Consider the following 26092-nt stretch of genomic DNA (forward strand, 5'->3'; position numbering starts at 1 on the left):
ATCATGGAAGGCCCTCCTAAGGTAATAGTTCAGCTGAGCCTAAATGACAAGAAGGAGCCAACCAAGTGAGGATCTTGGAGCAGAGGATTTCAGGCAGAAAGCATTGCCCACGTAAACACCCTAAGGAAGGAATAAAGGGCCTGGTGTACTCAAAAAGAAGCCCAATCTGGTTGCATCCTAAGTGAGCGAGAAAAACAGTAGCATAAGTTGAGTTTGGAAGAATAAGCAGGGGCCAGATCATTTAAGGCCTTAAAAGCCATGGAAAGAATTTACATTTTGTTCTAAATCCAATGGTATACGTTAAAGGGTTTTAAGCAGGAAAAGAACAAGCAATGGTTTGACAGTCCTCTGATCAGACGATCCGTTCAAGAAGCCTAAGTAATAGAAGTTCTAGAAAGCAAGAAGAGAAAAACAGAGGCGATAAAAATTATCAAAGAAATAATATAAGAAAAGAACAACCAAGTACCAGGCAGTATGAAAGAAAGAAGAACCATATCAAGGCACATAATTACGCAATTTTAGAACATCAGAAATTAAAGAGATCTTAAAAGCATCTAGACAGAATAAAGAGGTCACCACCAAAAACAAACAAAATAAACCCACACAAAAGGAAAATAAGCATATTTAGTAATATTGAGCAAAATACCAAAGAACTAGAAGAGTAAATAAAAAGTGGTTGTCTGAGAGTGGGTCTAAGTGAGACATGAAACTGCTGATGTTTCACTAACAGTCTGTTAATACTATTTGACTTTTTAAACTAGGGACATATATTGCTTTGATAAAAATTAAAACTAATTCCTAATTAAAGAAGGAGTTGCCAACTGCATCAAAAGCTTCAGAGTGGAAAAGAAAACTGAATTGGCCATCATGCTGTCTAAAGAAAAGCCTGTCAATCAACATGTTCCACCGATCTAAAGAGAGTTTGTCATCTACCATTCCATAGAGAGGAAACAGACATGGAACACGTAAAAGGAAATGTATTGAAGTAAACCTCTTTATATGTGAAAAAAAGGGAAATGTAAACAGTTATATAAATTAAGCAATCTAGACCTTCATCTGTAAATATGAAGGCAAAACAAAATATCACTAGACATTCAAGGAAAATTACTAATACAAAAGAGAGAATCAGGAAGACTAAGCTAAAAAGACTAACTCCAGATAAATGAAATAACTCAGGAAATAAAATTTAAAGCATTTAAAAAAGCAGTATCTTCAGAGAAATGAAAGAGGATTCTGCAACAATAAAAAAAGAATAGGCTACTACGAAAGGAGCAACAAGAAAGCACTAAGGGAATTAAAATGAGTGTCAAAATTGGGGAAAAGTTAATAAAAGATCAGATAGTTTTGCTGAAAAAAAATCTCCTAGAACTTAGAGCAAAAGCACAGAGGTGCCAAAAGGTGGAAGCAACCCAAGTGTCCATCAGCTGATAAGTGGATAAATAAAATGCAGTGCATACTTAAAACAGAATATTTATTCAGTAGTAAAAAAAGAATGAAGTCCTGATACATGTGACAACATGGATGAACCTTGAAGACATTATGCTGAGTAAAATAAGCCAGACAAATACAAGCAAAAGGACAAATATTTTATGATCTCACTGATTAAAAATAATTAGAATAAGCAAACTCACAGAGGCAGAATCTAGAACACAGGTTACCAGGAGATGGCATGGGGATAGGGAATAGGAAGTTGAGGCTTAAAATGTACAGGGCTCCTTTTGGAATGATAAAAATGCTTCGTAATGGATGGTGTGAAGGTAGCACAACATCATGAATGTATTTAACAGCACTGAAATATATATCTGAATGTGATTAAAAGGGGAAATGTTAGAATGTATATATGCCAACAGAATAAAATTTTTTTAAAAGATCCATGGAACTACACTACACAGTGAGCCCTAGTCAAACCATGGACTGTTAATAGTAAATTATAAAATTTGCTATCATCAATTTTAACAAATGTTTTCCCACACCAATGGAAGGTTTAATAATAGGGCACTATATGGGAATCCTGTACTTTGCATGATTGTTCTGTAAACCCACAACTTCTCTAATGAAGAAAAAAAAAAATACATAGAGGTGAAAAAAAAAAGATAAAAGACATGGAAGAGCAGTCTAAGAAGGTCAATGCCCATCTAACAGATATTTCTGAAAGAATAAAAAAAAAAAAAAAAAAAAAAGAGGAGAGAAACAGTAGAATAAATAGCTGAAGAAAATTCCAGAGTGGCATAAACTTGACTCTTCCAACTGAAAAGGTCTACTCGGTGCCAAAAAAGGTCAATGACAACATGACCTACATCTAGACACATCATTAAAAATTCTCAGATCACCAGAGACCAAGATTTTAAAACCTTCCAGAAAGAAAACCAGATTATTTACAAAGCAATGAGAATCATATTGGCATTAGATTTCTCATCAGGATTACTGAATGCCAAAAGAAATAGATCAAGGCCTTCATTACTTGCAGCAGAAGTATCATCAGATAGTTAGACATCAGATGTTAAACAATTCAGGAGTTGTAAAGTAAGTTCTTGAGAATGTACTCCCAGCAAAATGCAAAATCTTAGAAATAATTCCAATAAACAATGGAACTAATCCAAGAGTTTCAACATAAGAACAGTAGAAGACTCCATCTGAGCAGTGTGTCTAAAAAAACTATCAATCCACATAAGAATCAGAAAGTCAGAGAACTCAAAAATCAATGCCTTCAAGAAGAAAAGTAGGACACAATCAAGGTGATATAATGAAATAACTTGCTCATGGGAAAACTGGAGGGCAAAATACAACATAAGAGGAGACTATCAGAAGAGGAGCAGAGAGCATCTCTCCAACCAGAACTTGAGGACTGCTCCAGATCCTCAACAGCAAGGGAGCCATGACTCAGAGTGGGAAATAGGGCAGGGATACATTAAACAGGAGGCACAGCCCATTTGTACTTCAAGGGAGGGATATTTGTGGGTAGAAAGATGGCAACTACTTTTACTCTGCCTCAACAGTAAAAATTTTACTGGTGGGAAAGTACAGGCAAGATGCTCCACTGGAGACCAGCTTGTACTTAAAGGTTTCAGTGAGAGGTCCCAGAATATAACTTTAAGCAGTGAAAGTAGTTTCCCCAGGCCTTAGCAGAATGGGAAGGCTATGAGAATATCTGTCCTTAATAAGTAGGCAAACATTTATCCAGGAAGAAGAATATAATCAATGCTTTTACATCAATTATTAAAAAGGGAAATACAAGAGGCCCAATTCATTAAAATGGGAAATACAGGAGACCCAATTCATTGGCCTCCCTGGTTATTGCATACATTGCTGTCTTCACTTGCTTTTGTGCAAGCAAAAAAGCTGTTCCTGCAAATAGATTGTTCCTGCTGGCTCAGGTCAGCCAGTATGTCTTTTCCAGCAATCACCTTTTTGTTTACACTATAAATCAACAGTTCACTGGCTCCTTGCCACAGAAACAACCTGCCAAGTTATCAGGCGGGGCCTCGGACTCAGTGCTGCCTGCACACGCTCAGAGAGAAAAAGCTGCTCACAAATTTTCCTGGTTGCTATGTGAGTCTAGAGACGGGTAAGTACATTCTAAGTTAACTGTCTCATTTGGGAAGCAGATAGAGATACTGATATGCTTGAGAACTGAACAAGAAAAATAAATGTAAGTATAGATCTTAGTAAGTTGAGGCCACACGAAGAATAAAATAGAATGTTTAAGTATTGAACAAGCACAAGATCTATTCAATGGAAGAGAAGAAAGGAGGGGGGAAATATGATAGAAAACATGAAAAACAGCAAAAATAACTCTCAACAGAATAATAATTACAATAAATACAAATGGGTTAAATATATCAACCAAGAGCAATGCTCAGATTGGAATAAAGCCAGTATTCAGCAAAAATTTTACAGATACAAATGATCCTTCAAAAAGTTGCAGGATGCTTGATTATAAAATTTGGAAAAAATATACCAGGCATATATGAATCCAAATAAGCTAGGGTAGCAACCTTAATATAATTTTAAAAAATCAAGTCAGAAAATATAAGGGATAAAGGAGGGACATTATATACCATAAAGCAAAAATTCAATAAACATGGGTTAAAAAAAACAGATAAATCAATAATTGGAATTGCCTATTCTATCATATCCTTCTCAGAAACTAATAGAGCAAGCAGACAAAAAATTAGCTAAGCTACACAGGATCTGAAAACGTGATTAATGAGCTCAAGCTAGTAAATAAATATAGATCTTTTTTTTAAACTATATTTATCAAAAAAATTAAAAACAAACAAAAACATTTCAAACAAAACAAAGGAATAAGAAGAACAACCTAAAATAACTACATTGCTTCCATCCTATACATATAGATCTTTACACCCAACAGACAGAAAATACATTCTTTTCAAAGACAGAACATTTACAAAAACTGACCCTGTATTAGGTCTCCAAAGAAGCCTCCATAAATTTTCCCCAAGTCAGTATCATATGATTTATGTTCTCTAAGAATAATGCAAAAATAACTATAAAACAATTGCCGTGGGGCTAAAAAAATAGCATACAGGTTAAGACAAAATGATAAGGGAACAAAGAAATACTCTGAATCAAATGGAGCTAAACATTCAACTTAAATTGGTTAAAAAAAAAGAGGGCAACAAACACAGAAATGGAGGAGACAGACAAGCAGGAGAAGAAACAAAATAATACAAATGTGGGCAGAACTAATGAATAAAAAACAAAAAAGTTGAGAAAATCTTTCTTTCGAAAAGACTTAATAAAATAGACAAATATCTGGCAAGACTGATTAGGGAAAATAAAAGCATAAAGATGCAAATAAACAAAATACAAAATGATAAGGGAGAAAGAACTACAAACATAATATTTTTTAAAAGTATGAAATAACATTATGAAAAACTATACATGGGGAATGGGAAGGAGTTATTGCTTAATGGGTGAAGAATTTCTGTTTAAGGTGATGAAAAAGTTGGGGTAATGGATATTGGTGATGGTAGAATAATATTGTAAACGTAATTAATACTACAAAATTGTGTAAACTTGACAAAAATATTTGCAATAAACTTGAAAATCTTGACAAAAGAAATGTCTCTAGACACGCCAAAATTGATCCAGGAAAAAAATAGAAAACTTGACTAAACAAATAGCCATTAAAGAAAATTAAGCATTAAAGGACAAAAATCATCTTGTCCATGTTCAAGCTTAATAATAATCAGCAAAATACAAACTAAAACACTGAGTTGCTACTTTACATCCACCAGATTTGGCAAAATTAGAAGTTAGAAAACTAGATATTAGTACTGAGCCAGACTCAGAGTTCAAAACCTGGCCACCCACTACTTAAGCCAGCCACTATCCTCTCTGTATCTCCGTTTCCTCATCTGTGAACTGGAGATAATAATAGTACTTCCTTCATAGGGTTATTGTGAGGATTAAACGTGTGCATATGTATGTATATTATAAGGCTTAAAACAGAGCCTGGCACTGAGCTATGGATGGCACAGTCACGTAATGCTGGCGAAAATGTAAACACAGTCATGTATTGATGATGAGAATATAAACAATCTCTTTTTCTCATACTGCACATCTGTTTCATCAGCTAATTCTGTTGGTCTTATTTTCAAAATACATCTAGAATCTGACCACTTATCCCCACCAGCTCTGCTACCACTGTCCTGAGACACCATCATCTCTTACCAAGATTAATGTAAGAGCCTGATTGACCTTGCTTCTACCCTTGCTATAGAGCAGCCTGTAAAAATTAAGACTGGATATGTCACTCCTCTTCTCAAAACCTTGCAAGCCTAGCCATTTCACCAGAGTAAAAGCTAAAGGCCTTACTACAATCCACAAACCCTACATGTTCTGTAACCTACTTCACCTCTCTCCCCTGAGCTTACTCTATCCCATCCACCCAGGATTCTTGTTATTACTTGAACACAGCTGACACACTCCTATCTTAGGGCCTTTGAGCATATATCACATGACTAACTTCTATACCTTTTTCAATCTTGGGTAAAATGTCTCCTCCTTGTCACAGGTCAACCTATTTAAACTCTCTCATCTATGGCCTCCCTACCTGCCCCTCTTCTCCCCACTGGCTTTCCCAGACCTTCTTATCCCAATTTACTTGATCTTTTTTCCCCACAGCATTTATCACCTTCTAATATACTATAAAAATACGCACTTATTAGGTTTATTATTTATTGTCTCTTCTCCCTACTAGAATGCAAACTGCATAAAGGCAGGGGCCTTTGTTCTGCTCACTGATTATACCGATTACCTAGAACAGGGACTGGCATGGAGTGGAGCTATATGAATGAATGAATGATAAATGATTTAGGGCAATGTGGATATAGCAAGACCAAAATCAGGGGTGCAGGGCACTAAGCAGGAGAGAAGATGAGGAACTAGAGAAAGGTGGGCATTACTGGAGTCACTAGATGAAAACAGGATTGAGTTCTGGGAAGGTGAAATGAAGAACAGAGGAATCCAAGAAAAGAACTGGTTGTAAACATAGTTGAGAAACAAAAGCCAAATATTAATACCTAGGAAGGCAGGGTCAAGAACAGGAACCTGAAGGTGGAAAGATAAATCAATCTCTCAGATGGCAGCATCTAGCTGGAACTGCTCATGGGCCAGCTATACAAACTGAAGATTCTACTCAGCAATGAATACCATCCACCACATTGAAAACTGTAGGTCCAGAATATGAAAAATCCTGCTAGTGACAGCTCAGGTTATGAATCACGTACTTAGTTACTACACTACAAGTAAGACTTTCATGTAAATGATAATACCTAATAGCAAATAAAATTACTCTATTTCTAGCTAAAGCTCTCCCCTACATCAGATTATTTACCATCTGCTGTTCACTTTTTATAGAGTATGATGTTCAAACTACAATTCATCAACTGACGGGATTACCATCAGGTAAATCAATAATCACTAGATCTACTGTTTGCTCTTATTAGTTAAGCACTTTTCCTTTCTATTTAACACACTAATTGCCAATAATTTACTAAAGAAGTCAACTTAATTCTATCAGGCAAACGCAGAAAAGCAAATCAGGATCAAAAAGAAGGAAGGCGTTAATACATGGCTGAACTTTAAAGATCAGTGGTTTCTTATTTATGGTATTTATTTTCAAGATTCACTTTTTATTTATTTGTAAGTATACCCAAAACAGTATCTAGAAATATGCTAACAATTGACTTTTTTTTATTTTTTTAGTTTTTTTTTTAATTTTTATCCAAATATTTATCTTAGTAGAATGTTCTTACCCAGAATCATTCAAATACGCTTTTAAATTATTTGAAACTGGACAGACATGATGGCATAATTATAAACATATATATTCTCAAGGCCTTATTTTATTGTACTTATTAATTTTGTAAATAAGGGGCCAATGGAGAACAAACATTTAAATAACTGAAGCTGAGAAATTGCTATTTGGGGTATTATAAGCAAATTCTTTCATTCTGTGGTAAAAACTAAAAAGGCCACTCTCTATAGGTTTTATTACACAGGAGCATTGGTCATTATCAGTTTGGCTTCAACAGGAAGACACAAACCCTATCAAACCTGACTCAGTTTCTGGCCTTCAGGATTTCCGTATTTTCTCCTTACCATTTTGACTGTAAGAAATACTACTAATTCTAGATTCTAGTTATAACTAGAATGGTTCAGTCCAAGGTAAGGAACCCAGGAGGCAACCCTTAGGATCAGGAATTTAGCTCTATAGAACTGCCTCAAACCCATCAAAACTGTCTCAATCCCCAAGGAATAGATGAGGCTACATTTTCCCACCCATTGTAAATAATGCAAACAGGTGTTCACCTAAAATTTTATCAAGAGGTATCATTCTCATTTTATAAATGAAAGTAAGGTTCAAGTTTGCTAATTAGTTAAGGCCTCCACATTTCTTCTTAGAACCTGGTTAAGGTGGGTTCCTGATGCTGACTATGCTCAGAGTCTACACTCAGATCAAAGAGTCTACACTCAGACCACAAGGGGAAAAAGCATTTGTTAGCATTTAATGAACCTCCCTCCTCATGGCTTCACGCCACAAGGACACACGCTCCCCCCACACCCTTGATCTTCTCCTCAGCTCTTCTGCTGAAGAATTTGGCCTTCATGATGACAGGCTGCTTTGGGAGCTTTCCCTTCCCCAGAATTTTGTAGTAGCCCGATCGTACCACATCAATGATGGGAGCAACTCCAGTCTTGTTTTTAGCAGCATTTACCCATGTCTGCTCACTGACTAAGGTCCACAATTTATCAAGGTTGACAGTTGGACAGAAGCTCTGGTTCCTCTTCAAGTGATGTCTCATACCAACCTTCCCAAAGTAACCTGGGTGATATTTGTCAAAGTTGATCCTGCGGTGATGCATGCCGCCAGCATTACCCCAGCCTCCCGGATGCTTCCAGTGTTTGCTGATACGGCCATGGCCATGGCTCATGTGGCCCCGGAGTTTCCGGGTCTTTCTCAATCTGGAAGGCATGTCGGCGGCCGAGACGAAAGAGCTATTATTATTTTTTATAACACCAACACATGTCACTGTATAGTTTGTCTTTAGCTCATCATATATCTGGGCATCTTAAAAGCTTTGAAAGTACCATATATTCAACTGACCCTTGGTTGCCCGATGGTATTAAAATGCCCTTCTTCCTATCCCCCATGTCCACAAAGTGGCACTTTACTTCCTTCCAGCTTAACCAAGCTTAACATATTCTAAATCAATTCAATAATCAAATTACCTATAATAAACCACAATTTGAAGGAAACAAAGAAAGACTGTATAAAAGGGAAATAATGTGACATGACCTGTGGAATGAAAAGGCAGAGAGAAGGAACAAAACTAGAGAATTTAGGAATGAGAAAATAAAATGAAACAGAAATTAACCCCGAAAATATTCATTTAGTACTCTTCTTCCTAAAAAAAATCTCTTCACCTTTGCAATAAGAACAGAATTTTTGTTGCAGATTATTTCCAAAAATAAATGTAAAAACAGATCAGGAAGGGCATATTATTTCTCTTTTACAAATCAATGATTTCATGAAGTTTCCCTTCATGCATATAAGTAAGCAAAATCCTGATCAATAGTCCTTAATGCTCCAAAGGCTTTGATTAATGCCAGAGGTATACATTCTCTAAAGTATGCATTCATTAGAAGTGCTCCTCTTCTCAAATCATTTAAAGGATATCCTCAAACTATTAATACTATTAAATTAATTCCCAAAGGTCAATTGCTCACATCCTAGTACACCTCTAATGATCCAGAAGCTATATATGATGAACGTCAAGATAATTTTTTAAATAGAACTCATTTAACTTAGGTTAATTTAAAAATAAATGTGATGACTTGTAAGGAAGGTAGAAAACTAGTAGAATCAAACCAAAAGAGGTGTCATAACCATCAAGAAGCTAGGAATCAAAAGTCACAGGTGCAAAACACTACTTTGGAATTTATACACCATAGATCTGAGTCATCAATTCAAATACTTCCTTGACTATCTCTTTCTACAAGATCCTGTTCTGTGTATTGAGAGGGATGCACAAGAAAAACAAATATGGTACCGGCACTCAAGAAGCTCAAAATCTGGTGAATGCTAATTACCCTTTTGCATGCTTTTAAACTCGGCTCAAAAAGCTGCTCACCCAGTCCTGATCTCTCAAAACTGCTCACCCAGTCTTGATCTCTCCTTAATGAAGGGATCACATGAATAAGTGATTTGAGATAAAAATTAAGATTAGGATAAAATAATTACGAAAAAGAGGTCAAGAAAATGGCACTATATTACCTCAAAATTTGTATGTTTTCTTTAGTAGGGAGCCCTCACTAAATGGAGCATCCCCATTAGAGCTTAATTCTCTCATGAAACCGTGGTTAAGATATAAATGAACTCGACTCAAAAATCCTTACATGATCAGGTATGTGTTAGTACACGCAAAGGAAAGAGGGTGGAAAGATATACACAGATCTCAGAGTTTGATGCATGTACCTCAATGAGAAGGCATTGTATGAGTGGAGGGGATATAATAACTTCCTCATTCTTTAACTTGTTATAATAAGCATAAATTACTTTTGTAATTTAATAGGATACCCATGGTACGTGTGAATTAAATAAGATGGTATATGTAAACTACTTAAGAATGTCTGGCACATAGGAATACTCATTTAATTTATTGATAACAGAAAAGTGAAAACTCTCCAGTTCTCAATTGACAATCCTGGGGAAGATGCTGAATGTGCAGGAAGAATACAAGCCCAGGGATGGAGTAACTGCAGCTTCCTCTAATTTATTTTTTAATAAAAACCCAAGAATAAGAATTCAAGAAGGATATTCAGCAGTTACAATCTTTACAGGCTGGGCTAAGAATAAGTCTACATGGTAAAAGGCCATGGTAGGGGGCTTTCGGCTGACCTGATACAGCTAAAGAAGTTTTAGAAAGAATGAAGGTAGATACAGAGTATCATATTTTGCTTTTATATATAACCTAGTAATAAATAGGTCACAGGTCTGGTTTTAAAAGGAAATTTTAGTTGTGAAAGTTCTCGTTGATGTCCACATTTCCCTGCTTCTACCCCATTTGCCACCTTTTGCATTTATTTTTTTGCTTTCTTGAAAATGGTTTGTCTTTTTTTTTTAATTGAGGTAAAATACACATAACAATTCAGTGACATTTAGTGCATTCACAATGTTGTGCAATCACTACCTCTGTCTAGCTCCAAAACATTTCATCACCCCAAAAGGAAACTTCATACCCATTGAGCAATTGCTTCCCATTCTCCTCTCCCCATAGTCCCTGGCAACAACCAAACTGTATCCTGTATCCATGGTTTAATCTACTCTGAATATTTCATATAAGTGGAATTGTACAATACGTAACCTTTTGTAGCTGGATTATTTCACTTAGCATAATGTTTTGAGGCTCATCCAGTTGTAGCATGTATTAGTACTTTGTTCCTCTTTATGCCTGAATAATATTCCACTATATGGATACACCTCGTATTGTCTGTCTGTTCATCTGTTGCTGGACATTTGGGTTGTTTCCACTTTTTGGCTGTTGTAAATAATGCTGTCATGAACATCGGTGTACAAATTTCTGTTTGAGTCCTTGTTTTCAATTCTTTTGGGTATATACTTAGGAGAAGAATTGCTAGGTCATATGGTTCTATGTTTAACTTTTTGAGGAACTACAAAACTGTCTTCCGCTGCAGCTGGCAGCTGGATGCTAAAGAGATTTCCAAAAATGTAAAAACAATGCCATTTGTTTTTTTACATTTGTACCAGCAACATACAAGAGTTCCTATTTATCCACATCCTCACCATCTGTTATTTTACATTTTTTTAATTACAGCCATCCTAGTGGGCGGGAAATAGTATCTCACTGTACTTTTGATTTGCATTTCCCTAATGACTAATGATGTTGAACACAATAAAATATTTTCACTACTTTTGTAGTCCTTCTTTGGAGAAATTTCTATTCAATTCCTTTGCCCATGTTTTAATTGGGTTGCCTTTTTCTTGTTGAGTTATAAGAGTTTTTAATATATTCTAGATACTGATATATGTATGATTTGATAATATTTTTTTTCCATTCTGCAAGTTGCCTTTTCACTTTTTTGACAATGTCCTTTGGATAAAAAAGAGTTTTGAATTTTGATGAAATCCTATTTTTACTTTGGTGCTCACTTTTTTTGTGTAATGTCTAAAAATCCATTGCCAAAATCCAAGGTCATGAAGAATTTCCTCTATATTTTCTTCTAAGACTTTTATGGTTTTAGCTCTTATATTTAGGTCACTGATATATTTTGAGTTCATTTTTATAAATGGTATAAGACAAGAGGTCCCAACTTTATTGTTTTCACATTTTATTTTTATCCTAAGAAAATAAGAATGATATGGTTATTCTAATAATTCCACATTATATTAACACATAAAGCAGAAAAACAGCTATAAGCTCACTGCTAACATTTTTCTGTATAGTTCAAGACTTTTTATTATACGTATACCTTGACCCTCCAGGTGTAGTCAGGGAATCCCAGGGGGTCCCTGACTTCTTTTCAAGGAATTCTGAGGTCAAAACTGTTTTCATAAGAATACTAAGACACTATTTGCCTTTTTCGCTCTCATTCTCTCACTAGTATACAGTGGTATTCCCAGAGACCTCTGAATGTACAAACAGATAGGAAAGTCCAGCTGTATTCTATTCAGCTGGATGCTAAAGAGATTTCTGTAAGTGTAAAACAATGCCATTCTTCTTACTTATTTTTTATGTTTGGAAAACATAGTTATTTTTCATAAAAATGTTATTTGTAATAACATATATTTGTAATTCTTATTTTAAGTATGAATTAATATTTTTAAAATCTCTCAGTTTCGATTTCTAGAATGGTAAATAGCGATAGGCCCACACAAACAATAGATTTTGAGGGTCCTCAATAATATTAAAGGTGTCCTGACCTCAAAAGTTTGAGAACCACTGGTCTATATAAATATCTATTTTTTAATTGAAAGGATGGAATCAAACCATATCTAATGTTTATACCTTTTCCTTTTCACTTATCAATATATCTTGGACAATAACAGTAAGAATAGCAACACTGAGCACTTACTATTCATGACAACCTGTGCTAAGTGTTTTATATAAATTATTTTATTGAATCCCTATACCGATCCTTTGAAGTAGATACTAAACTAGTACATGGGTACTTCTGATGCAGATGATGGGAAGACTAGTCTCCAGAATACTCACTAGCTGTGTGACCTTGAATAGGCACCTATGTTGAGGGCAGTTATGAAGATTAACTGAGTTTATATTTGTAAAGCACTTGGAACAATGCTTACAACAAACAGGACAGAAATGTTTGTTGACATTTAAATAGTGTTAAAAGCTCTGGGATTGAATGCAGTCATGCAGGGTTCTAGAAGAAGGTAGATAAGAAGGCTTAGCTTGCCAGAGGACACTTCAAATTTCTGAGGTCAGGAAGACAAGAGAATATGGCAAGGGAAACCGTGAGATTTTAGAACTAAGAGAGCATGGTATCCTAAAACCAAGTAAATACGGTGATTCAAGAAGGGAGTGATTTCATTTGGCAGGAAGGTGCTTCTATTTTCTTGATTTCAAAAGGAGACTATTAATGTGAGTCATTTGAAAAAGCATCCTGAAGTACAAAATAATTATGCGTTGCTTTTAAAAAAAATGAGGACATGCATCTTGACATTAAGGAGTTGATGTGTTTTTACTTCATCAATAGTCCACTTACAGCATCAATAATTTATTAGATCTGTAATACAATCTTGAGCCATGGAAATGGCAAGAAATCATCTAAGCTGTCCTCCCAGAATTCCCTTTCATTCTCTTTCAGGACATCTCACCAATTAACAGTTTTCCCTTCTTAAAGGCATTTCCAGAGAAATTTCTATATGGAAGGCATTTTGACTGTATTTCCACATTAAAATTGGCTCTAGAAAAGTTTATACCAATGCATATGAGGAAAGGATGATTGTCTTAATGAAAAACTAGATCCTCCTGCCTACATGCTTCATCAGCATGCTGCCTGGAGTTCATTGTGCTGTTTTATCAGAGGAAGTTTTCCAGAAATGTGGTGCTTGTTGTAAAGGGAGAGAACGGCTCGGAGAAACACCCATTTGTGCATGACCCATAACCTGAGAGGAGTCAAATGAGTCAGGCCCAGCCAACAACTGTCTCCTGCAAAACTGGGACCAGCTGCTTCTTTAACAAAGAGACGGTTCCTCCCCTCCCCCTTCATTTGAGGTGAAAGGATTGATACAAGGAGTTTCTGAAGAAAAGAGCACTTTGAATATGTCTCATCAAAACACATCTCCAACATGTCTGACAGCTTCCCTCTCAAAATTGTTACAATAGTACCCAAGTCTATTGGATGCTCCATAATCCCAGTCAAATAGCAATATGTACTAGTATTATAAACACATGAATATTTTTTAGAAATGTAATGCAAGAACCCCCTATATATATATTATACACACACACATAGATATACATATGCATAAATATGTATGTGTGTTTATATGTAGAAAGAAGAAAAGAGATTGCTTAATTAACTGATTGATTCATACAAGAAAAAGGAATCAGAAATATCTCAAACTATGCATCAAGAGAATGGTCACATAAATTATGGCCTAACAGAGAAAAAACGGGGGGGGGGGGGCTGCATTTACTACATGCCAGGTATGTCTTTATGTTTATCTCACTTAATTCTCTCCATCATCCCCTCAATTACCTCTTTAGGTAATAATCATTATTTCCACTATACAGAAGGAGAATGAAAAGTTCAAAAAAGGCACATAAGTGGCCCTGGGTCACAAAATTAGTAAATAGCAAAGCTGAGATTCACATCTAGGTTTTCTGGCTCCCAACCCAGTGTTTAATTCACTGCATCCCAGCCTTCTGCCCATGATCCATATTTGGACTATGTCAATAAAGGGAAATGTGAATATAAAATAATGTTAAGCAAATCATAGCATAGATATACTGATTTTCCTCATGTGAAATTTTATATGTTATCTACTGAAAAAGTTTTCCTACAAAGTTGCTTAAGCATATAGAAAATCACTGAAATCTGTTCCTCTTCCATGCATGCCTGTTCCAGGCTAATTAAAGTTAATAGGAATCAATAAATATAAAACAGCTTGTTAAAGGCTCAATATGTTCGGACCAGGTTAACACAGAGAAATACCCTGACCTTCATAAAATTCTCAGCTACTTCACAGCCAAACTAACTGGCAGGGTTTCTTTCTTATATCAAGAAACAGAATTTCTGCAAAGTGAAAAAACTTTGAGAGCAAGCTCATGTGTCTGCAGAAATCCCTTTTTCCTAAAATTAGCACCTGTATCATATCACAAACATTCTTCAAATTACTCCTTCAACAAAAGAATTTAATCCTGGGAGGTCCCCCTTGCAGTGGCTTTACCTAAGGAGCATCTATCACCTTCAGTCAAATAGAATTATCTTGGAATCCTCCCTCCTCCTGCTCCTCTCCTCAGGTCTGAGAGCTACACTGCTGCCTAATGGAGCAGCCAAAATTCAAGCATGAGCCTCAAGTGGGCCTTCACATAGCGTAGTAACTTGAAGAAATAATCAGGAGTAGTTGGCCTGGAGTGCAGGCCCCCTCGTCCAAAGAGTAAATGGGAATGCACATGAATAATAACTGCCCTTCTAAGGACAAACTAAGAAAAGGCTCACTAGGTTTACACAGTCCTATTCTCAAACTCACAAGCTGAGAATTGGGAAAGATGCCACTTTCATCTAGCCCCTTGGTTCTTTCATCTTTATAATAGGAGGTTATCTGTCTCCTAATTCAGGAAGACAGAAGAAGAAGTAAACATTGACCAAGGTTGTTGAGGTCTTTTTAAAAGGAAAATGGCTTATAAGTAGAATTCACTATGATGTCAGTTTCTTATGAAAAGTACTTCTTGTAAAAATGTGAAAGTAAAAGTTCCTCAAATAGTTTCCCGTAAAACCACTGTTTTGATTTAAAACTACATAACAGTATTCCTTGGTTCTCTTTGGTTTTAAAATTCTCACCTATTTTCTCTCTTCTTAATTCTCATGTTCACTACCAATAATAAATACCCTGATTCAAGGAAGGATCCAGGAAAATGTATACAATTACTACAATAGAATTGACTCACAATAGTACTGAACTTGAGGATAGCAATTTTACCCATAGTCTATTCAAATCTTACTAACAACTTCACAGAAAAATCTGGATTATTAAAATGACTGCTCTCATTCTTAGCTTCTGGCTACAGCCCCAAAGGTTTAATGACAGAGACATTTACTGAGAATTTTTTACATGCATCACTCAGTTAAAAGCATCACATATACTCGCTCATTTAATCCTTATAAAAATCCTAGGAAGTAATTATCAGGATTGTTATTATTGTACCCATTTTACAGACCAGGAAAATTAAAGCACAGAGAATAACCTGCCCAAGAGTACTCAAAGAACCTGGAGGAGACCTTAGTAAGTTGGAGTTAAAGCTGAACCCCAGGTGGTCTGGCTCCAGAACCCATGGGGCCTTCACACCATCAATGGTATTCTCTGCTATGTCTACTCAGAGGGCTCCTCCTTCCCCCCAAAGTCAAGTACACTGCCACCAAACCCAAACACAAATTCAAACTCACATCTCTCATCATTTTCACTGCTTCCCTGGTCCTCCCGAGTCTTCTGGCACACATTGCTAGCCTTCTTTTGATGTAGACCAAGACATTGGTGTCTCGTCCTGAAGAGGGAGATATAAAACATCAAAATTTAAAAACAAAACAAAACAAAAAAAACCATGTAAGCTTTCAGCTGAGCAGCAAGAGAAATTACAGAAGCCCATTTATCATGCCCTTAAAGGAATCCCAGAGAGAACAGACTGCTCCTTGGCCTTTCCTTATCGCTAGGACCATTGATGACTTTGTTAATAGTAGAATGAATACAGAGTAAAGTCAAAGTACTTAGACTTCAAAAAGATCTAATCATGTGACCAGTGACCTAATCTATGCTTTTGAGTTAGGAATGTTGAATATTTGATAAATAAAATCATCTGCCAAAGAGTACTGAGAACATACCCACTTTGCATTTGGTTTACAAGCAAGAATTCCACATTTTTCAAGTGTGCATGTTTTTGGTAAAAATGCAGAGAGGTGAATCTAAGGTTGCATCCCGATCAACTATTTTTTCTCCCCTCTTGATATTAAGTCTGGAGAAGCCTCATCTTGAACTTCTGTTTTATATTATTCTTTCCCTAACAATAGTGATATCATAATCATCTCCAGGTCCCCCAAAGCAGTCAATTTTAAATGGCAATATAACACATTCCAGATAAGACAACAGAATATGCAAAAAAATGAAAAACTACCCTAGTGTTAGAGAAAGCATTGACAAGATAAATAGTTATACCAATAGTCATCAAAATGGCTCTTAAAAAGTATATTAACAACTTCTTTATCTGAAACTTTTATTTAATTATATGTCTTTTGGGATATATTTCCAGACCAGTGAGAACATGCATGTGCTTAATCCTCAATAAAATTACCATGTTTTGGAAAAACATGACACACCTGTTACAGATTAAGTACATGTATAATACGCAGCTATTAAAAGATATTAAGACCAAAGTCCTAACATTTCAAGTTTTAAACAATGAAAACAAGATGTGGGCTGAAAATTTGCCAAGTACCTACAAATTATTTTAAAGATATGATTATGTTGTTTGGATAGATCATTGAAATGTTTTAATTTTGAGAAGAAACAAAAATTTTTAACTGTAAAAAAGATTATGTAATTTTATGTGTTAATTCCCATTTAGTTTACAAACTAGACATTTACTACATATATTTTCAAAATTCATAGCATTATACATTTTTTTTAAAAAAAGAGCAAGATGATTAGAGACTTGATTAACACATATAGTCACTGCAGAATAAAAATAAAAATCTGTATATTGATGGATTGTATGGATATACTCATGCATATGTATGCTACAGTCCAAAGAGCTCACTGGTACCTGAGCCAAAGGAACTTACACACTCAGTTTCTACACTGAGTCCAAATTTAACACTAAAATTTAATTTTATAATCTCAAATATGAATGAGATACACTCCTACTCTCCAGGGATGCAGAAGGGAGAACCAAGGTGAAAAGAATCCCACCTTGAAGATAATGAAAACACTCTCCACCAACAAGGATGGCTAAATTTTGTTTAAAAAACTAACCAATTGATGAATCTAGGAGCTCAGGGAATTCCAAAATGATATTGACTTGTTTCTATAATCTTCCCCAAAATATGACTTACTCTCAGTTTCACTGAAATGAAAGGTCTCAGATTTTAAAGTTATCTTAAATAAAACATGGCATTAATTTTAATATAAAAAGGGAAAATAATTAAAAACTCATGGCTCTTCCTCTCTGGAATCTAACACTAATGCTTCTTATATAAGAGCTAAATGCTGAAACAATCACCAATAACTGTTACGTTCTTAATTGTCCTATCTTAATCCATGCTGTAGAAGACTCATAAAAACCTTTTGATAACACTAGTTTCCCAATTAGTAAAGAGAAGCAGCTGATGACACAGATATATGTGGGAATTCTGTGAGGAAAAAAGTTACCATTAAAGGTTATTACTATTTATTTCTAAGATTAGCAATGTATGGGCAGGAAGAGAATCTGAACATAAGGTAATGAAGCTATAAGTTAATTATATGTACCAGGTGCTAGTACAGGAAATGAGAAAAAAATAACTTAAAAACAAAGAGAGGCAAAAGCCAATCTTTGTTCTCATTTAGGAGAATTATATTTGAAATGGCCTGATTAATCATTTTATAATTCTGATCCCCCAGTGAGTAAACCTGGAGGAAACCTTACTATGTTGGGCTTCATACTGGGATCCGTGATGCTGTAGCTGCTGAGAACGCCGGTAACAGCCATCTCCAGCCTTCAGGGCCTGCTTAAACAGTTTTTCGGCTTCAGCAATGGTTGTTGCTTCCTCTTCAGCCAAAAGGATATAAGCAGTTGCACACCTGTCCATTCAGACAATAGCCACCATCAATTACAAGTCCAACAATACTGCAACAGACCATAGGAGTGCATGCAGAATGGCAAGGAATTACGCCAAACATGCAGAGTGGCCAACTGGTTCATGCACCCGTTTGCAGCTATTGACACAAAATAATGGTACAAAAGAAATGTCTGTATTTTAGCTTGAGAGGCAGGATGCATAGTGTTAGGAGTGTGGGCTCTGGAGTCAAAAAGGCCTAACTCACACCTGGACTCCAACCCTTATTATTGTGTCACTTTGGGCAATTATTCCTCTGCCTCCCTGATGGAGAACAACATGGGATCTATTTGTTCACAGTGTTGTTGTGAAGGTTGTATTAGGTGACACTTGTAAAGGACTCCATATCATAGTCAGCATGTGATACATGCTCAATAAATGTCAACTACTGACGGTGGTGATAACAGCTATTAATAAATGTCTCCTTCCAATACAAAATGTTAGAGGTACTATATATAAGTTTACTTCTATTTACTAAACAAAGAGTCACTTCGATCTAAGGACTTCTTCAGAGCGAGAAATTCATTAAATTGAGTAAGTTACTCCTTAAAAAAGAAAACAAACAGTGCTTCAGTATCTCATTACAGTTAGCACTGATTTTCTACTTCAGAGAAGTCACTAGAAGAACCTACAGGCAGTGTTATTTCTGAAGAGCTCAAAATCTAATCTAGCTACAGTAGCTAATAGGAGTTCAATCTCATGCCTTTAAATTTACAATAGCTACTATTTGTTGCTTAATACCAGGCACTTAACATATATCATTTCATATAATCCTTTCAACAATCCTTTCTTCTCTAAAAGAAGTCAGAAAGGATAAGCACTTAATGGGGACCTGGGAGCTACTGGAAATTTAAACCTTCCAAATCCCAAAAGGAATAACCCACTGCCAAAGAAAGGAAACACAAAAGGTAAACAGAGAGGCCAGAACAGACCATGCAGGTCCTGATCTGCACCAGATCCCTTCACCTTCCTCCTCCTCCACTGCCCCTCTTGTGGCCATTTCTCTGCTTATCAGAACCTTTGTCAGACCACAAAAGAGAAAATAAGCAGAAACTAAAACAAAATGTTACTTTTACCATTAATAAACTGCTACAGCCAGTTAGGAAAAGGAGTCTGAACTTACAATTAATGTCAGGTTTGGGATTACTAGTTAATCTTAACCTTGAGGAGGGGTCTTGTAAATATCTGAGCCAATCCCTCTAATTTCAGGCAGGACTGATCAATGGGGCTTTAAACTGAATGTGATGAGGCTGGGAGGGAAATGTCCAGAAATAAAAGCTGTAAAACCAATTAGTATGGAGGGCAGCAGATATGACTTAGAAAGAACAATAATGATGCTGAAGCTGCCCAGTGATTCACTGCAGAAAATAACTGGGATAGGCATCAGAAGCAATACTTAAGGCTTCAGATGCAGACATATAAGCATAGGTCAAGGGTAATGAAGTGAAAATTGAGATTATAATACTGAATGGTAGATACAATATCAGAGGAATTAACTATAAGATTGTAGTTGGTGGGCTTGGAGCTCAAGACTGGTTGGAGCTAGCTTGCTTGCTTGCTTGATTTATATTTCAAATAGTATTCTTAGGAGGAGAGGCAGAGTAGCTCTACTGGCCAAGAAAACATAACTCTATGTGGAAATTCATGAGTCCAGGGTAGAAACATGCTAAGAGCTTGCGAGTGAAGGAAAAAGGAGAGAGTAATAGAAGTGCTAATGATTGGGGAGTACAGAACAGACTGCTCAGCTCGATGGAAGATATAGATGATGCATCCTTGTCACAACACAACACACACACGGAAGCAAGAAAGTGTGGTGATGAGGGTGTCAACCATCCAGACATCTGCTAAAAGAAGTCTCATTTGGTTAGAAGTAGGGCACCCGACAGGCTCTTGACTTACTTTGGTAACAATTTTATCTCCCAGATGGTAGAGGAAGCAATTAGGGGAACTTCAACTCTGGACCTAATTCTGACCAAGAAGAAAAAAATAGTTGGTGAAATGAAAATTGATAGGAACATTCAGAGAGTTACTATGTCATTTTGGGGTTCAGGAAAATCAAAGAGGGGAAAGTGAACCTCAAAAAATTCAAAGACAAGAGGCATGATTGAATGGCATGAGACTCAGAAGGAAAAATGTTTTAAGACAGTTGAGAAACTTTCAAATGTGCAATTGTAATCACAATCACAAATGATCTTCTAAGGAAGAAAAGAAGTGCGACACTTAAGGAACCAATATGGCTGCATAGAAAGCGCTCACAAGATCAGATTTTTAAAGCAGCTGTAAAAAAGATAGAAGGAACGGCATGTAATAAAGGTCTATAAGAAAGTGGAATGAACTTATAAGAATACTGTCAAGAGAGCTAAAGCTCCAAATTAGCTGCAGCTTTAAAAAAAAAAAAAAAAAAAAGACCAAACAAAACAAAGTGCTAAAGACAACCACTACTCCCTACTTTAAAATTATATTTAAGGCTCTATAACCTCTCCATTTTCTCCAAAATCACCACAAAAACAAATAAGCAAAAAAGACAAACAATACAACAACAACATCAAAATGAGGAAGGTTTAAAGTTAACAGTGGATAATAAAGAGAAAGCAAAACTCTCTAACTCCTACGTTGTTCCTGGCTTCTCCATCAAGGAGAATGATCATCAGACTTAAATGGGGAGAAGAAATTAAACTCTAAAATGGATAAAAAAAAGATGTAATAGAGGAATTCACTGATCTATTCTAAATGAATTAATGTACTGGGATGGGCAAATTAGATCCTAGGAAACCAATAGACCTTGTAGGCAGGGCATAGAATTGCTCTCTGTGGATAGCGGAGGAATCAAGAAGAATGGAGAAATACTAGAAAGATGAGATGACAAATGCAGCATAAATTTTCCAAAAGGAGAAGAAGGCAGACTTTCCAAACTACAGAATGGTGTTTTGAAAAGATATTCTAATGGATTATTAAAAGGATAGTCTTCAAGCACTTTTAAAAGAACATAGTAACCACTAGAAGTCAGCTTAAATTCACTAAGAATAAAGAAATCAGGTGGTGTTAGCTTAATTTACTCTAATAGATTTTCTAAACATTAAAGATCCATAGCTACAACTGGCATTCTTAAGATCAAAATGGAGAAATATGGGCTGACTCACAGTGTCACTGGGTGGCCTAGTAATTGGTTGAACAATACCAAAGGATGGTAATTCATGAAGACATGAACCTGGAGGGTGGATACCATACATCATGTCACAGGGTTCTATCCATGGCCCTGATATTTTTATTAGAAATGTGGATGACACAGAAGGCAGGGATATCAAATTTGTAGATGACAAGAAACCAGAAAATAAATGTTGCATGACGGAATCAGAAACCAAATAGACCAACAGGTTTCAATGACAGGATTTCAAATCCTCAAGTGAATCTTGTCTTTTTCCTGGACCTCTAAAGAAGATTCTGTAACCTTCTTCAGAAAAAAGTCATGAAATAGTTTAACAATGACCACTTGGCAGTGATAGTGTCAAGGTGATTCAAGCATCAGATGGGTGGTTGAGCTAAATGACCTTTAAGGTCCCTGCCAACCCTGAGTTTTTATGACTACAATTTTAAGAATCATTCTCATTTTCTGAGATCTCAAGAAGAGATTTCCAAGCTTTCCTTGGTAACCCACAGAATGTTTAACAACACTAAGGATAACATTTTCTCTTTGTCTTGATTTTGATATATTTTAAAAATATTATTTTTTCACCTTATGTCTTTATTATGTTTCTCCTACTAGCAGATAGTCTATCTAAAAATGTGATGGCACAAATGAGCATTCCACATCTGAAAAAATTTCCCTGTCAAAATGCTTTAGATATGTAGGGAACTGCATTCATTATATGTTCTCACAATATCCCAGGGATAGCCACTGAAGAATTAATTTAGGGTCACAGCAGAGCCACTGAACTTCTTTCTAAAATGACTAAAACCACCTCCACATGGCTGTCCTTCATTGAAAAATTTTATAAAGTAACACCCCTCAAAATAACCCTCAAGCTCAAAAGCATAGTTTAATGTAAGTATCCCATCAAAAGCAACTGAATACATTCAGCAAAAGATGAGATTTCTTTTTTAAAACAAGATTTTCTCCCACTTACTCATTTATCTCCAAGGCCTCGTGAGCTGCAGAAATCCTAGCTTGGGGGTTTCTCTCTCTCCAGGCTTTCTGCATTACTATTTTAGAGAAATAGAAAAGGCAAGTCAATCATTACACATCACTAGGAATTCTCACTAGGACAATAGCTAAAATTAATAGCTTTCAGCTTGAATTACAAAAGAATATTTCATTTACCAAGAGGATCAGCCTTGATCTCCAAAGATACAGAAATATATTCAATTTTGCTACTTGTTTCTGATATCAAACCTTTCTGTGCTCCTAACACCACAGGTTTAAATCTTAAAGACTAAAGAAATAAAGGAAAGAAACGGCACTTTAACAGAGCTTTATATTTCTTTTTCTCATTCATCTAACATTTGGTGTTAGAGAACCTATATTATTTTACACATTAGAGATAACATTGCTACTATTCTCTTCCTTCCACTTCAACACAATATAATTTCTATCTGTCATTTTCCCAAGCACTTGCTACAGGCTCTGGATAACAGACTCTTTGGAAACCATTTGAAGAATTATGAATTGGGTCAGAAAACAATGTTTTAGTCTTTTGCTTAACCTGCTTTTCCTATTTCCAAAATTTGCCTGCAAGTCAGTTTTTATATATCAGTGTAAATTTTGAATATAAAATGGGAAGCTTAATGCTTAGAATATTTATTGCACAATAGCGTTCCACAATGGCAAAGAGTGCCTTTTAAAAATAAGTAACAATCTTCTTATTTAATTTGTTTTATAAGTTTGAATTTTATAGTCAGTTTCCTAAGAACATGTAGATATTCCTTTTTTAAGAAGCATTTTTTCATTACTTACTTTGAATAAGTTTGATATATAGAAATATCTGTAGTAGAACTATTTGGAACTCATGCAGTGTGAATAAAAAAGTTCTAAGAAAAGGTAAACAGAGTCTTCTCCAGGATGGAAAACAAATATGGACTTCAATTGCCAAGACCATGTCCCCATTCAATTCTAGTGAACCTACAAATAGGCATATAAATCATTATGATATATTCATAAAGCATTTGGATTCATTGTATCCAAATTTCTAATGAGAATATCATCAAGGAGACCACACACTTTCTTCTGTGTCAAACAAGGATTCAATTAGCTTCATGTAAGTATCTATTTCTTTAAAATATTTGAATCCAACTTTGGTATATTTTTAAAAATCACATTTAAACTTATAATGAGGAAACTTGTTTCTACATTAATGGTTCATTGTGGTAAAGCATTTACTTTAGTATCAGAATCTGGGGTCTTACTAGTCAATCACTGTAGTTTTTATAGAGCAGATATTCTAAAAATAGAAATCATGGTACTTATAACAAATATACAAACAAAACCTTCCCACCCAGTAACTATCCAAATATGCAAGGATTTTCCATACTTGCATCTGCAGGACGCAGATGGTCTGAGTCACAAGTAAAGAATGTCTGGTGGTCCTGGGCAGAGAGATTCATGTCATAGTAAGTCAGAGGCTCTCGTCCCGTCACCCAAGTGTACCTGCAAAGGGCAAATAAGACAATTGAACATTTTTGAGAGAGGAAAAGAAGACCTACAAAATATTAAGCTGCTTAAAGATTGAAATATAAACCATTAACCAAATACTAAATCAACTTTGCTGATGAATGCAATTTTTTTTTTAATCACTCTATTCTCCTTTCAGGAAGTATATCAGCAGAGAAAAATGTAAACATTTTATCCCTATATTTCAGTTTTAAAATTTTACTAACACTAGCTATTGAAAAACCTTTCTTAATCACTATTATGAATAGACATTTCCCAAAAGGTATGAAAATCCTAATTTGTCTAATTACTTTGGTAAATTAAATTCCAGCATAACTTCTATGGCATCTTTATAACCACATTCTAACTAAGCGTAAAAATGCTTTGATTCAGGAGGTGGGCAAGACAGCAGTATGGGGAGGTGAGGAATTTAGTTAGTCCCCTAGAGCAACCAGTAAATAGCCAGGAACAACTAGAAAATAGTCTGGAACAATTGATGGGGGGACTTCTGGGGCCAGACAACATCATACACCAGTCAGGAATGGGTGGAAAGGCTGAGATCATAGCATAGAACTGCAAGTAAAGCTTCCCAAACTGCGGAGCTGGCACCCCACCCCCACTGGCATGGCAGGCTGAATTGCAAAACTTTGCTGTGGGAAAAAGAAGCAGTTACTACCAGAAGCAAGGGAATGTAACTCAACCAAGCTCCAACTGTGGTTTTAATTAGCAAATCTGCATTACTGAATACAGGCTATGGGCACAGATAAACCTGGAGCAAGCAAGAAAGTAACCTGGAGGTTTATGCTGGCAGAGAAGAGGCAGTGCTGGAGGAAAAAAATACATAAATAAATAAAAACAGACGCTTTTGGAGTCCACTAAGATCAGAATATTGGAAAAGGGGCACAAAACTGGGTACCAATTCTGGTTTTTGCCTGGTGAACTGGAGAGTTGGGGACTGGCTCTGAAAGGGGACTCCTTCCTTTCCCCCCCCTTTTTTTTTTTCCTCTCATTGTAAGTAGCTCATTAGAGAAAGCCTCAGGCATTTTCAGTTGTCAACACTGACCCAAGCAAGGGTGGAGTTAAGATAGTCAGAGAGTCCAAGGAAAAACTCAAGTGTAGGAGATAATCCCCTAAAGGGCTTATCTTCCCTAAGAAAAGAGGGCAGTGGGGCCCAGTTCATGTGGTGGCCCTCCCTCAAGAGAACTCAGACCCCAGGGCCAGGGAGGGGGCGGACAGAGAAACAGCTTAAGCTTGGCTTCTGACACCTTCAGACCCTTGCTGGGACAGGGCCCACTGAGAATTAAATATACCACACCTCTTTACATTGCCGGGGAGCTGCAGGCTGACAAGCACCACCTGCTGCTAGGCAGGATAGGAAAAGCAGAGTCTAGAAGTCTCACAGGAAAGTCTGACAATCTACTGGGTGTCACCCTCAGGGAAATCTGATACTGAATACAGCCTCCTCTTGAGACCTGGGCCCATCTGGTCTGGGAAAATCTGATTGGGGTAATCAAGGAAACCAGATGCCTAGACAACAAAAAATTATAAATCACACTAGGAAAAACAAAGATAATGGCCCAGTAAAAGGAAAAAACTTACACTTCAGATACAGGAATTGAAACAGCTAATTATTAACCAAACAATCTCCTAAATGAATTAAAAAATCAAATCAATGAGTTGAGGGAAGATATGGCAGAAGAGATGAAGGATATGAAGAAGTCATTGGGCAAACATGAGGAAGAACTCAAAAGTTTGAAAAAACAATTGGCAGAACCTATGAGAAAGAAAGGCACAACAGAAGAGATGAAAAACACAATGTAGACAGCAGATTTGAAGAGGCAGAAG

General features: G+C 36.0%; 2 protein-coding genes across 9 annotated transcripts in view; both read right to left on the reverse strand.

The window, feature by feature from the left end:
- The window catches only part of ST7 (suppression of tumorigenicity 7), a 366579-nt gene that overhangs the window by 76736 nt on the left and 263751 nt on the right, over positions 1-26092 (reverse strand). For all 8 annotated transcript variants that reach the window (XM_037836311.1, XM_037836313.1, XM_037836319.1 and 5 more), the window contains exons 5-8: positions 24129-24244; positions 22728-22803; positions 18414-18568; positions 16183-16280 (exon numbers count right to left, since the gene is read on the reverse strand). In XM_037836311.1, the coding sequence (XP_037692239.1) occupies positions 16183-16280; positions 18414-18568; positions 22728-22803; positions 24129-24244 (445 nt within the window). The remainder of the gene's footprint in view (positions 1-16182; positions 16281-18413; positions 18569-22727; positions 22804-24128; positions 24245-26092) is intronic.
- LOC119534199 (60S ribosomal protein L27a-like) lies at positions 7271-8808 on the reverse strand. Its single transcript, XM_037836322.1, has one exon. The coding sequence runs from the start codon at positions 8502-8504 to the stop codon at positions 8061-8063; it is 444 nt and encodes a 147-aa protein (XP_037692250.1). The 5' UTR covers positions 8505-8808; the 3' UTR covers positions 7271-8060.

This window comes from Choloepus didactylus, chromosome 5 (assembly GCF_015220235.1).
Source record: "Choloepus didactylus isolate mChoDid1 chromosome 5, mChoDid1.pri, whole genome shotgun sequence".
NCBI classification, from domain to species: domain Eukaryota; kingdom Metazoa; phylum Chordata; class Mammalia; order Pilosa; family Megalonychidae; genus Choloepus; species Choloepus didactylus.